The following is a 13587-nucleotide window of genomic DNA, read 5'->3' as shown; positions in this document are numbered from 1 at the left end:
AATGTGTGCTTTTAATGAGAATATAAATAGTCTGGGTAGGTAGAGGAAGATAATTCCAGACTTTAGCCACACAGTAGGAGTAAAGAGTTTTGCCATGGGAGTTGCCAATTGAGGATACATTGCATAAGTTTTTTTTTTTTTCTGAGGCTCTAAGGGGCCTGGTCAGCTAGTATCAAGGCAGAACAAAGTTGAGAGAAGGGCAAGTATTACAAGTTGGTTTTGATGATGAATGTATGGAATTTGCCAATCAGCAGTTACATTCTGATTCTAGGACAATGGAGGGGACATGGAAGACATACAGTGTTGTAATACATGGAGCTCTAAGGGTAATAATAGGGTCCCTTATATTTCCCTGTGACTCTTCTCCCCCAGGTTACAGGTGCTAATTTTTTTATGTGCAGCATGCCAAGAATGTTGCATGGTGCAGGTCTCCCCTGCCAACCAGGTTATGTAGAGCTCTCTGCAGTTGTGCAACCATTTCCTACTGTGCATTGCTGTGTCAGGACACCATCAATTGCTTGATATTTGAAGATTAAGGGACTCCAACTCTGGAACGATCTTCAGGTTCAATTCTAACCTGTGACTACTTTCTGTAGGAGTCTGTTTTCTTCACATGCTACAGATTAGTCTCATTTCTAAGAAATATATCTGTTTATTGGCTCTTGTAAATAGTCCTCATATATTACAATTACCTTTCCCCTTCTGGCCTGGCTCATAGGAGAAAAAAGTGTTGCAATGGTCTGATTCACTCACCCTGTTGACAAAAAATACATTTAAAAATAACATTAAAATTCCAAGATTTGAAAGCTAATAAAGATTCAGTATCATTCAGTGATGGTTACTGATTTTTTTTATCTTTAACAATAAGAAAAAATATAATATTCTGAAATATAATGTGGTTTGTTACTCAAAATGCAAGTCTTTGGAAACAAATTATCAAGGAAAATATTTAACATGCATCCATGAAATCATTCCCATCTTGTGGGACCATAAATACAGATGGAAGGTAGTGGAAAAGGGAAAGTATAAAGCTATTAATCGTACATTCCAGTCTAATACCATAGTGATTGTATGTAAACCCATGTGATTGGCAAAGAAACTACTAAAGTATCTTTCAATAATTACTGTGCTGATGCATTTGTTAATAAATAATTCTTTTTATTACCTGAATTTAAGTGATTTAAGTACAAATCCATGCAACTGTATCTCTCTCTCCCCCTCACTTTTTCTCTCCCCCTCTCTCTCACCCTATCTCTTTATCCTCTCTCTCCCTTTCTCTCTCCCTCTCACTCCATTTTTCTCTCTGTGTCTCAATCAATGGTGTTGCACAGCATATTTCTTACATATATGATACAGACTGATACAAATGAAGTGGAATGAGCCTTCCTATTCCTTCCCCAGCAATGAAAAGTATCCATTCATAATCTTAATTCTACTTATGTACTGAAATATCCCTTTATGTCCCTATTGCTTCCTCTTAGATACCCCCCAGACACAATTGTAGGAATGTTTCTGTTTGTGAAGTAGGGTAATTATACTTGTCAACATCTATATTTGACATTTAGCTGGTAATCTGATACAAAAACTTTTCCCCTGCAGCATCTCAGCTTTTAATAGCTTCTCCACTCTAATTAGTATCAGTAATCTGCTATATCATATATTGTTACAGCAAGTGAGCCATGAAAAAATAGAAGCTGTGTAATGCTGTCGGATTAAAATCTGTTTCTGATCTCTGCTGTTAAAGTGAAAAGTATGTTTCTTGATTGTCCCCCCCCACCTCACAGGTTTATGTTACTTTCTACAAAGGTCTCTCAAAAAATTAACTTGGACCCTTCACCTTCACTGTTCTCAACCACTAAATATGTAAATATGCTCACGTCCTTCTCTAAGCTACTGTTTAACATTTGTTTAGGGTTTTTTTGCTATTTTGTATGTAAAATTTGCTGGACTTGTTTCTGTTTCCACTATGCATTGTACATTATATTATAGAGATTATACTATGTATTATTAGAGCTTTTCTCCCTGGGCCTCCACTAAAAACATCATCAAACTGGAAATAAATAAATAAACTTCAGAAATAATTCCCTGAGCTAGGTTAATCTCCAATATTCGGTCTTTACTATTAATTCTCAAACTCTTACTTTGAGAAACAACAAAATAGCAGAGACTGCAGGACAGCCCAGAATCACCTGCAGTAAATTAGTAGTTTCTTCTCACTCATGGCTAACTTTTCCACATGAAGATTTTAGATCAGTGTTATAAAGCTTACTGTGTTGTAGATAGTTAGAAAGGATTAAAAAAAAGATGATCTAATGTTTTCACTACTAAGATGTTTTTGGAATTACCCACTGGCCTGAACTGAAATCTGTTTTTTAAAGGAAGTTCGGTTTTGGGATGGCACGCATGACATGTCTTCATGAAAAAGTGAAGAAAAGTATAAAGCTACAAACTTGCATGGCATCAAGGATGGTAATTTAAAAATGTGGCCTTGAATTTATGAAACAAAAGACTAATCAAGTAAGAAAACAAATATTCTATATAGATCAGGTGGAAATAGTTCAGACATTTTGTTTTGATAACAGATGACATTGCATGAAATCAGAATTGTGTCCTATATGTATCTTGTTAAACAGTATACAGTGAGAGAGGAATCAGGCATTACTTCCTGAGCTTCATTAAGAAAAAACATTGCTTTCAATGTTTGTGTAACATTATTTTTGAAAAATATACCTCGGAAAAAAAGAAAAACACTGAAAGAGATTTTCCTGTGATAGAACCCCCCCCCCCCCCCACACACACACACACACACACAAACACACTTGTCATGTAGGTGTTCATTCTGCCCTCTGCTCATCAAATAAATTGAATCAACTCCAAGGTCATTGTAGACTATTGGAATGGGATATCCCCCATGAGAGTGACCATTCTCTTATCAGCAAAAAACAGCTGATGTATACAACCATCAACAGCACATATGTAGCTTCATGCTGAAATTTCAGTTAAGAAAACACAAAATAAATACATGCCAGTTGTTTCAGTGTAAACTTTTAGAGATGCATATAATTTGTGTATTTCAATTATGTGACTTGGTCAGTGTATAATTTCATTCACAGCAATTTATGTAAAAGAATGTAAAAAGAGACTGTTATAGAATTGGTGGTGCCTGCGACATTTCAGACCAGCTGGACTAGTACCATTCAAATCCTGTTATACATAGGCTACATGATGTTAAACTTCACAACCAAGTCATTAACACAGCAATATAAATAAGCTGACTTACTACTCAGTGCATAAGAAATTATTCATAAAGTGTGGGAGAATGTGTAAGTTGCATGAGGAAGTCGCGTGGTATTTCTAGGGATTTATTGCAGAAGGTAGACTACTAGCTGCTGTGAAATATTCGCACTGTCTGCATCAAGTAGTTCCAAGCTGTAATTAAAGTCAACATCTGTATGAAGTATTACAGTAACACAGGGGGTGACCTACTAGACAAAGGCATCCTACTTCAAATACAGTTCTCTTGTACTGGATTGTGTTAGAGAGGGTATGCAGAAAATGACATATCTGTAGTAAAGATGAATTCAGTATAAAGAAAAAAATGTCAAGGGAAATTACTGGAAATGATGCGAAAGAAAACAAGGTAGCAGTAATGAGTAGCAATTAGTCGAACAAGATTTCAGTTTATCCAAATGTACAGTACTAAATACGCTCATTATAAAATACAGGTAAAATAGCCTGCCTATTCAAAACAAATATTTTTACAGTCATTAAGAAGAATCAGCAAAACGTTGCATAAATCAGACAACTAAGCACTGGGACTACCAAACGTTGTTCTCATGCTCTTTGGAAGATTAATACTGTCATAAAGTAGTTTGCATTCCCTTGTGCTTTGTTGTACTTGTCCAAGTAATCCTTTTGTTACAGTGAAGTGCTTGTTTTACAATAAATAAAATAGTCCCAGTGATAAATAAACAAATGCTAGGTGCTGTATGAGATACTGATAAAGAAAACCAGGTTTTTATAAAACTGTAAGATTAATTAGTGCTAATGAAAGCCAATATGTGTCTCACCACACATGCTGCTGCCTTCATGCTATGTATCTTCTACCACAGGCTTGGAATGATTATTACCTATCCTGGAATCAGTCGGAATATCCTGGTGTTCAGAATCTGCGCTTCCCTTCTGACCTGGTATGGGTGCCGGACATTCTTCTATACAACAGGTAAGTTTTCACTGCCAGATTTGTACCTTCATTTGTAAACTGTGTAGCTCTGTCTTTATGACAGTATAAGAGGAAGGGTTATCTATTATCAAAGGTATCATAACTGCAAAAAGCTATGTCGAAAGCTAATAGCTGCTCATTTATTATTGATTGAACTCTGTATTTGTTTTTGGTGAAAGTAAGCCATATGAAGTTCCCAGTCATTTTAAAAGAAAGCTGTTAACTTCTGTGCAGAACAAAGTAATATATTTGAGAGTTGTGTCTCCATAGAGTTGATACATACCGTTAGTAGGAAGGAACTTTCAGAAACTCTATTCAAAGGAGAACAGTCTAGCAACCAAAAGATGAGCAGAACAGCTGCCATTTTAACCAGAAACACTTCTACAGCTGGACTGTAAAGTAAAGATAAATGGTTATTGTTATATAGGAATAAGTCCCATTCCATTTCTCAGGATAATATCCATAATGGATTTTCTTGACTCAAATTATGACTGACTTCTTCCAGTTTCTAAATGCAAATAAAAAGCAGTCAGTCCTGTTTTGTACCAGTAGCTACAATGAATTTGTTATGTCTGTATAACACTATAGTCTTTGTATCAGAATTTCCAGCAAAATTCCACAAAACTGAGAACCCAAGTACAGAATCCCTCAAAACACCTGCATTCACAGATGTACAGTGTACAGGCCCGTACAGCAAAATTATAATACAAAAAAAAGTGTTTTGTAAAAAAAAAAGTTCCCCCTGCATACCTAAGCAATGGGGGTTCCCCATAACCTCTTCAGTTTATTTGCACTAAGAAAATAGAGCCTGTCTCACACTTTCTCTAAGAGACTGCAACCTCAGACAATATAAAACAGAATACATTTATGGAAACAACAAATTACTCCAAAGCAGAGTAAGCTACAGCATACAAAAAGCAACTCCTTTGAGCGGTAAAGCCTGAGCATCTGTATTGTTAATTAGCCTCATGTCAACTATCTGAATCTAAGACCACTGGTTGTCTTCCTGTGTAAATGACTCATATAAACCACCTAAATTGCAAAGTCACTATACTTCTGTGATAATGCCTTAGCTAATCTCATATCAGGCACTTCAGTGTAAGGCCACTAGTAATCCATGCATTATAATGACTTACATAAAATTTGCAATAATGAAAAGTTGACTCACTATATGGATAGCACTAAGAACCATGGTGTTTGGACAGTAATACTTATCTCCTAACAAACTTCCTTAATGTACTGCAAAAAAATGTAGCAAAATACTGTGCTGCCTCTATTGAGCTGTATTTGTTTGTTTGTTTGTTTTTGTTTGTTTGTTTGTTTGTTTGGATGAAGTTTGTTAACCAGGATTGTGGGCTGGTGCAGGACACTTTTCAACCACTACATGGAACGCATGTTACATAACAGATATACAGATGTATATACACAAATGGAAGACAATCACTTATGCTAAGACAGACCCCTGGATTCAGCAAGCCCTGCACGGTGTGCAGGAACAGTGCAGGAGCTCCAGCAGGCAATATGTCTGCTGTGCGATCCAGGAATAAGCTGCAGGGATGTGCATGAGCGCTTCTGCACTATTCCTGCACGGACGTAGCTCCAGTATGCAAATTACCCTATTTGCAGGTGAAAACCATGCAAATGAGGTGAATTTGTGAACCAGGAATCTGGCAGCCAGCCGTGCAAGACTAGTGTAATCTGCAGAAATGTACTTGGTTAGTAACCGAGTACATTTCTGCAAACTACAAAACGAAACCATGACATCTCCAAATAAAGGGTGTATACAATGTGTAAAGCATGCCACTGGCATGGAAAACAGTAAAAAAAAAATAAATAAATAATAGCTTTTATTTTTTTTTAGCCGATTTTGGCTGTTTAAGCATAGGGCAGCAGCGCGCAAATGGGATCGGGCAAAAAATAAAAAAACATAACCTGAAATAAGCATTCTAACCAAAATCACTATTTTGCCATTATACTAAATGGCAGGCAGAAGACAACATGGCCAGTGAAAAGTGGTTGCTAAGGGGGGAAGCTCAGTGTGGGACCTGTAACTATGCATCAGCAGGCAATCCTATGCAAATGAGGGGAATGATACTGAATCCCAGATTTCCCCTCAATGCTAGTCAGCACCCAACAGTGTAAGTGCAGGAATAGCTTGGTGCATGCCTAGGAGTTAGCTGACATCATGGGGGGGGGGGGTGTCAGGCATACTGTAAGCAGATTGGAGCCCTGTGGCTCGAGTTTGCCCTTAGCTTAGCAGAGCTAAGCAAGAGGATGCGTCTGAGGCTGCCTAGCACTCTTTACATTGTCTAAGTGGGTGTGCATGCCGCGCACCTGGTTTTAAAGGAAAAAAAAGTAAACCAGGAAATAGCAGCTCTGTGCACATTTAAGTGCTGCCTTTGAGCGGCGTGCCTCTAGACTTAAACAGGAAGGCAATGATAACAGAAAACAGCAGTAGGAAGTTAATCAAGGAGAACTAGCATAGATGGCAAGTGAAATGTATCAGAATCAGCCAATTACACAGGCAGCAGACCAGCCCAGCTCAGAACACTACTATAAACTATGCAAACACCTATCCCCCTGGTTTTTCCCACATACTCTACAGCATTGGTGTATACAAGCGGGGAAGTTTTAACAAACAAAAACAACAAAATTATGGGGGCTGCAGTAGCTATCATACATCAACATGTGGCAGAGGCTGAGGGTGGTGAGGATGAGAATGCTGTCAACCAACCCACAGTGAGGAGACAGAGAAGAATGTATAGACCCAGGGTAACCTGCCAGGGGCTACATGAGCTGGAGATAGTGGAGCGCTATAGGGTGGACAAGGATCTCCTACAGCAAATTGTTTTGCTGTGCCGGCCACACCTGACACACACAGAACTAATAGAGGGGAACCCATCCCAGTGGATACAAAGGTATGTGTAGGCCTAAGAATACTAGCCACAGGTACCTTCCAAAGGCAAACTGGGGATATCATGGGGATCTCACAGGCATCAACATCCAGGGTATTCCACCAGTTCCTGGATGCCATGTTAGCATATGCCGGTGAGCATGTATATTTCCCCATCACCCATGAGGCATTGGCGAGCAATATGCGTCTCTTCTACCAAATAGCAGAATACCCTGAGGTAGTGGGTGCTATATACTGCATACACATATGCATCAAAGCACCACCTGCTGAGCAGGGAGGGTCTACATCAACCGCAAGGACTTCCCCTCCATCAACTGCCAGGTCATGTGCGATGCCCAGGGCATTATAATGAATGTGTGTGCTGGCTGCCCTAGAAGCTATCACGATTCCCACATCTGGCATCTGATGCAGCTGTACCAGAAATTTTCCATTGGGGACATCCCTTATGGTCACCTAGCGGGGGATGCTGGTTACGCACTGGACCCGTGGCTGATGACACCCATCAGAAATGCACACACACCTGAACAAGAACATCATAATGAGGCACACACACAGACCAGAATTATAATACAGCATGTGTTTGGGATGCTCAAGTCATGGTTCTAGTGCCTGGACACATCCGGTGGAGCCTTACAGTACTCATCAGCTACATGTACTCAAATTGTTATCGTATGTGCCATGCTATACAATATGATCCTGTGGAAACAGCTGCAGCAGGAACAGCACGGGCAGGGTCACACAGTCCCCACCATTGCCAAGGCCTGCACAGGCACATAGTGACTCAGAGGAGAAACAACCTGAGCCTGCCCCAGTAGGCAAAAGAAGGCATGTCCAGTATGCCCTGGCCTTGGCAAAGAGGCAATACACTGACACAGGAGGGACCCAGGGAATGACACCTCTCTCTGACTCACACATACAGTAAAAAGGATGCCAAACATGACACTACCTGTGCTCAACCATGTATAGGGAGTGTACTACGTGCATCCAACATAGGCAGCCCTCCAGCACCATCCTCAATACTGGAACACCCACAAGGTATGTCTCTCTTCTTAACAATTGCTAAATGGAGTAGTATGTGTTGTTACTTGTATCTATGGTATGGATGTGAGCATGCAAGGGAATCGGGTGGCTGAATGGGATGCCAGCAGATAGTAGACACCTATAGTGGCAGCATCGGATCTGTAACAAATACTGGTGTCACCACAGCAGCCAATACTACAAATGGTGGCAAAACCCATTGCAGGAAATGTGCTGGGCCACGTGTGTCCATATGACATACACATGCCAGTCAGGGAGGTTCACATACCCAACAACAGTCTCAGCCAGCAGGACAGGTGTAGACAAACACAAACAAAGGCTGTGCTAAGCCCTCTGAATTATGGCTATGGGTAACCCCCTCCCCCCAGGCCTACACAGGCAGACTACATCAGGTCAGGCAGTGGGATGTTAGTTATGAAGGGTAAGAAGTTAGAAACTGATATGTAGGTCAATCAAACCTAAGACCTGTAGTACACTAATATGCCTCTAGTCAGCATGATAGGTTGCAATATAGAATGAAATGATGTACCTGACATACCAGTACAGTCATAGCAAATGTGTACAAGTGTCAGGTGTGCCCCCCCCAATCCTATGTAGAAATGTAAAAACAGTCAGGTGTGCCACCCCAATCCTCTCTAGAAATGTAGAAACAGTCAGGTGTGCCCCCCCCCCAATCCTGTGTAGAAATGTAGTAACAGTCTGGTGTGCCCCCCCCCTCAAATCCGATGTAGACATTTTGTAACAGTCAGATGTGCCCCCAATCCTATGTAGAAATGTAGAAACAGTCAGGTGTGCCCCCCAACCCTATGTAGAAATGTAGAAACAGTCAGCCATGCCCACCCAATCCTATGTAGAACTGTAGTAACAGTCAGGTATGCCCCCCTCCAATCCAATGTAGAAATGTAGGAGCATGTATGTCTAGGTATAATAACAGTGCAGCACAGATGACCTGAGGTGGCCAAGGTAGCAGGATAGAATGTAGCATTTGTACAATATGCAGGTATGAGTGTGTAAGGTTGGTGTGTGCTTCATATTGTGTGAGAGTGGCCAGTATGTACGCATGGTGTGGTTTGACCTGGTGGCCATTGCCCAGTACTGCTGATGACAGGGCCAAGTCCTCACAACTGCAGTGCCAAACACAATGCTCTCCAGTATAACACATTCTAGCAGTAAGCCATTGTAAATGTATGGAGGTAATATGTGTCACCATCTGAAAGATGGAAATGGCATGACTGTTGGGCCAGATATACAAGCAATACACAGGGGAAAGTATCCCAGACAGACAGTGTATAATGTGTAACCGTGAAATGAACACACTCTTGAATTTGTATATACAGGTGTGCATCACATTATCTGGGCTTGTAGTAGAGAATACTAATGTCATCTGGCCAAACAATCGCAGATCACAAAGGTCATAGGAATGATGTATTGGGAAGCAGCTGATGTCCCTGCACAAGCCAGCATAAGTGGAATGCCCCATGCATGTCTGTGAGTCAGATGCAAGTAGTGTCCATAGCACACATGCACCCAGCTCACCCAACCACCACCCACAGGTACCTCTCCGGTCTTATCCCTGCAGTTGGGAATGGGCACAATATGACCCCCACCTGTGTATGGCAATAGCAAAAGAATGCAGTATGCAGTGCAGATGTCCCATGCAGGTGTGTCCCTAGCTGTAAGCAGCACCCTGCCAGCATCCACACCACCTGATCAATACTGATAGAAAGTATTGGCAAGAACATCTAGCACACCTACCCTGTCACCCCAGGTGAATATACTGTATGACAGTCTGATACTGTAGGACTGACAGAATGCAATGACCTGCTACAACTGGCCTACATCACTACCAAATGGCCTAAAGTCCTCTGCCAAAGGCCTGCATCTCATCTGTACTGCCAATGTATGTTATTTCATGAACTCCCAAATAACAAGATAACATAGTCCACAGAACCCATATGCAAGGCCATGTGGACAAACCACAGTAACATGTCCACCATGTACCACTGCATGAACTGTGGACCAACACCAATACACTGCTGTGATAAGGTGGTAACTATAGGGAAAATATCAGAGAATGTTTGCATAATGTATGGAAGAAGATAGAATAATAGAGGGGTGGTGGGAGCATGGGCAGCATGGAATGTACGAAGTCTGAATCACAGCCATGTGCACATACTATCCATGGCTGCAAACACAAAAATGTGTGGCTACAAACCTGTCCATACACCACAATAGAGGTAATGTCCTGACTTATGACCCCTGCCTCTGGGTAACCTGTGTGAAGCTGTACAGCTGTGAGGGATTGCCATGGTAAGTTAAGGCCATACTGTCACATTGATGGATGTATGAGTATGGGATCCCCTGCCACCACTGTACCAAGGTGCTGAACCGGTTACACAGACCCAGCAGCAAGTGTCTGCAGCTCCCCCTCCAGAATGGCATTGGTTTGCAGGAATATGTAGGCGTTTGACCACAATACTGGACACAGCTGCATTCAACCTGTGTTCCCCAGGACATCACTGTGAGCAAAAATGTCTACCTGACAATACTTGAGGATATATACCATCATAGTTTATAACACTATACATGTCTGTATACCTCTGCTAACACCAGTACCATGTAGCAAAAGCAGCACAGACATAATTACCTACAATACCCACTATCCCTTGCCCAGTTTAACCCCATATTGCCAACTGATCTACAGATATCCTGCAGAAACAGTTTGCTAGCTGTAAGTGTAAAACACAAAAATGGATCCATGCATGCAATACAGAATGGCATACTGGGCATGTTCCCACACTTAAACAAATGAAACCCATGTCTGGCAACAACAGTGGACCATACATATCTGACAGTTGCAGATGTTAGTGCATACACTCCTCAGTATGCACCAGTCATGCTTTGCACATGCACATTGGATATATCCAAGGACAGCACACTATAGTATGCCAAATGTACACATACATAGATGTGTGGAAGAGAGTGACAGTGACAAAGAGCCTTCGATCATGAGGCCTGTCCCACCCAGCACACAGACAAATGGCTACAACCACATGATGTGTAAATGACACTCAACTTAGAAATTAGCCACTGGTATCCCTCAGCATTATAGACTCTGTGGTGCTAGTGCCAACTGTGCAACATGACTGTACAAGGCAGTAGTCATCTAGCAGTTGTATGCACTGTGTGTGCCTGAGTGTGGTGTGTCTACCTCTAGATGAATGGGTTATGGTCCATGCACACACACTGCCCTCCCATAGCCGTACTATGGCAAGCCTGCTGATGTCAGTCACTGTGAAATACACCTTTAGGGCAGGGATATCCCAGTGATCTCTTTGGTGCATCTTATAACTGTGTAATACTGTAGTGTAATATATACTAGTTAGGTAGGAGTTCTAATCTCAGGTGTGGTAACTGTGTGTGTTTGTGTAGGGAGCAATGCTTTTTAGGCTAGTCACACTCACTACAATTCAAATGCCCTACTTTGGCAAGCCAGGTGATGTCATTCACTTTGAAATACACCTTTGGGAAAGGAGTAGCCCAGTAATCTCTGTGGCACGTCCTATAACTGTGTAATGCTGTAGTGTGATAAACTAGTTAGGGAGGAGTTCTATTCCCAGACATGACAGTTGTGTGTGAGTGTGTGTGTGTGTGTGTGTGTATGTGTGTGTGTGTGTGTGTGTGTGTGTCTGTGTGTGTGTGTGTCTGTGTGTGTGTGTGTGTGTGTGTGTGTGTGTGTGTGTGTGTGTGCGTCTGTCTGTGTGTGTGTGTGTGTGTGTGTGTGTGTGTGTGTGTGTGTGTGTGTGTGTGTGTGTGTGTGCCTGTCTCTGTAGGGAGCAATACTTTTTAGGCTAGTCACACCCACTACAATTCAAATGCCCCACCTTGGGAAGCCTGCTGATGTCATTCACTTTGAAATACACCTTTGGGAAAAAAGTAGCCCAGTAATCTCTGTGGCACATCCTATAACTGCGTAATACTGTATTGTGATAAACTAGTTAGGTAGGAGTTCAATTCCCAGACATGGCAATTGTGTGTGTGCCTCTGTCTGTGTAGGGAGCAATGCTTTTAGGCTAGTCACACTCACTACAATTTAATTGTCCTACTTTGGCAAGCTTGCCGATGTCATTCACTTTGAAATACACCTTTGAGGAATGAGTAGCCCAGTAATCTCTGTGGCGTGTCCTATAACTGTGTAATGCTGTAGAGTGATAAACTAGTAAGGTAGGAGTTTTATTCCCAGACATGGCAAGTGTGGATGTGTTTGTCTGTGTAGGGAGCAATGCTTTTGAGACCATTCACAGTCACTATAACCTCCATTGCCCTTCTTTGGAAAGCCTGCTGATGTCATTCCCAGTGAAATACACCATTGGGGAAAGAGTAGTCCAATAATCTCCATGGCGCATCCTATAACTGCATAATGCTATAGTGGGATAAACTAGTTAGGTAGGAGTTCTAATCCCAGACATGGGAACTGTGTGTGTCATTTGTATACTGTGTGGAGGTGGCTGTGAATTTGTAACTGGGTTTTGTCAATTTCTTATATGGTGGGCCTATTATATGTCACAATGTCCACCTTACAAGGATAACAGATGTCAAATACCCGAGAGGCTGGGGTGCCAATCCATACCCCTACATGTGACATCAAGGCCTGGCAAACAAAGTAAGCAACCCTTGTATTACCCAGAGAACACTCTCAACCCATGTCTCATACACAAACGCACTTGCCTAAGCAACAACCACTATGTTGGTAGTACCCTGCATATTTCCCATATATAGTAACCATGGTGTAATTGCAGTGGACTACAGAGTGCATGGCACCCTGTCCCATCACTACAATAGACACATAATTGCAGGCAGTGCACCTTCACTATGTTCCCCACTGGACACCTGCAACAACTGTGGTGCCATCAAATGTGACCCACAAAGGACATACCATGCCTTAAACACATGCTCTGTATGGACAGATGCCATTGATAGCAGGGAATACCTGTATCATGCTATCAATATAGGAGCAGGGTCAACCTGGTGTCCATTACCAGTGCACACCACATGAGCCCAGGAGTGGCACATCTGATTATAAAAATCCTTGTACACAATATGGGCTAGACACCCCAGGTACAGTTCCATATGTCACTTAACATGCATGTGGGACATGTGCACATCCCAGACACTGTCCATGTCATGGACTATAAAACACATACATGGCAAGCATTGCACAGCACTGGTCACACCCAATAATATCCCAGGTGACTGGATGGCGAATACAATACCCACCTGTGTGGGCCAATCCAGACACTACACCACTGAGCCACACTGCAGACCATTGTCATGTGGCCTGATGCCAAGGTATACCCTTCACCTAGCCTTGTATAGCCTTCTGGCACAGTCATCCATTACACACCCATGAAGC

The 13587-nt window shown here is 41.9% G+C and overlaps 1 protein-coding gene across 1 annotated transcript in view; it reads left to right on the top strand.

Moving 5' to 3' along the window:
- LOC122791403 (neuronal acetylcholine receptor subunit alpha-7-like) overlaps window positions 1-13587 on the top strand; it is a 2335909-nt gene that overhangs the window by 871639 nt on the left and 1450683 nt on the right. Inside the window, exon 4 of the mRNA XM_044059149.1 lies at window positions 4113-4222. Within this exon, the coding sequence (XP_043915084.1) occupies window positions 4113-4222 (110 nt within the window). The remainder of the gene's footprint in view (window positions 1-4112; window positions 4223-13587) is intronic.

Source organism: Protopterus annectens, chromosome 17.part0 (assembly GCF_019279795.1).
Source record: "Protopterus annectens isolate FY-2018-M chromosome 17.part0, PAN1.0, whole genome shotgun sequence".
Classification (NCBI taxonomy): domain Eukaryota; kingdom Metazoa; phylum Chordata; order Ceratodontiformes; family Protopteridae; genus Protopterus; species Protopterus annectens.
This window is presented reverse-complemented; position numbering and strand designations above follow the sequence as displayed.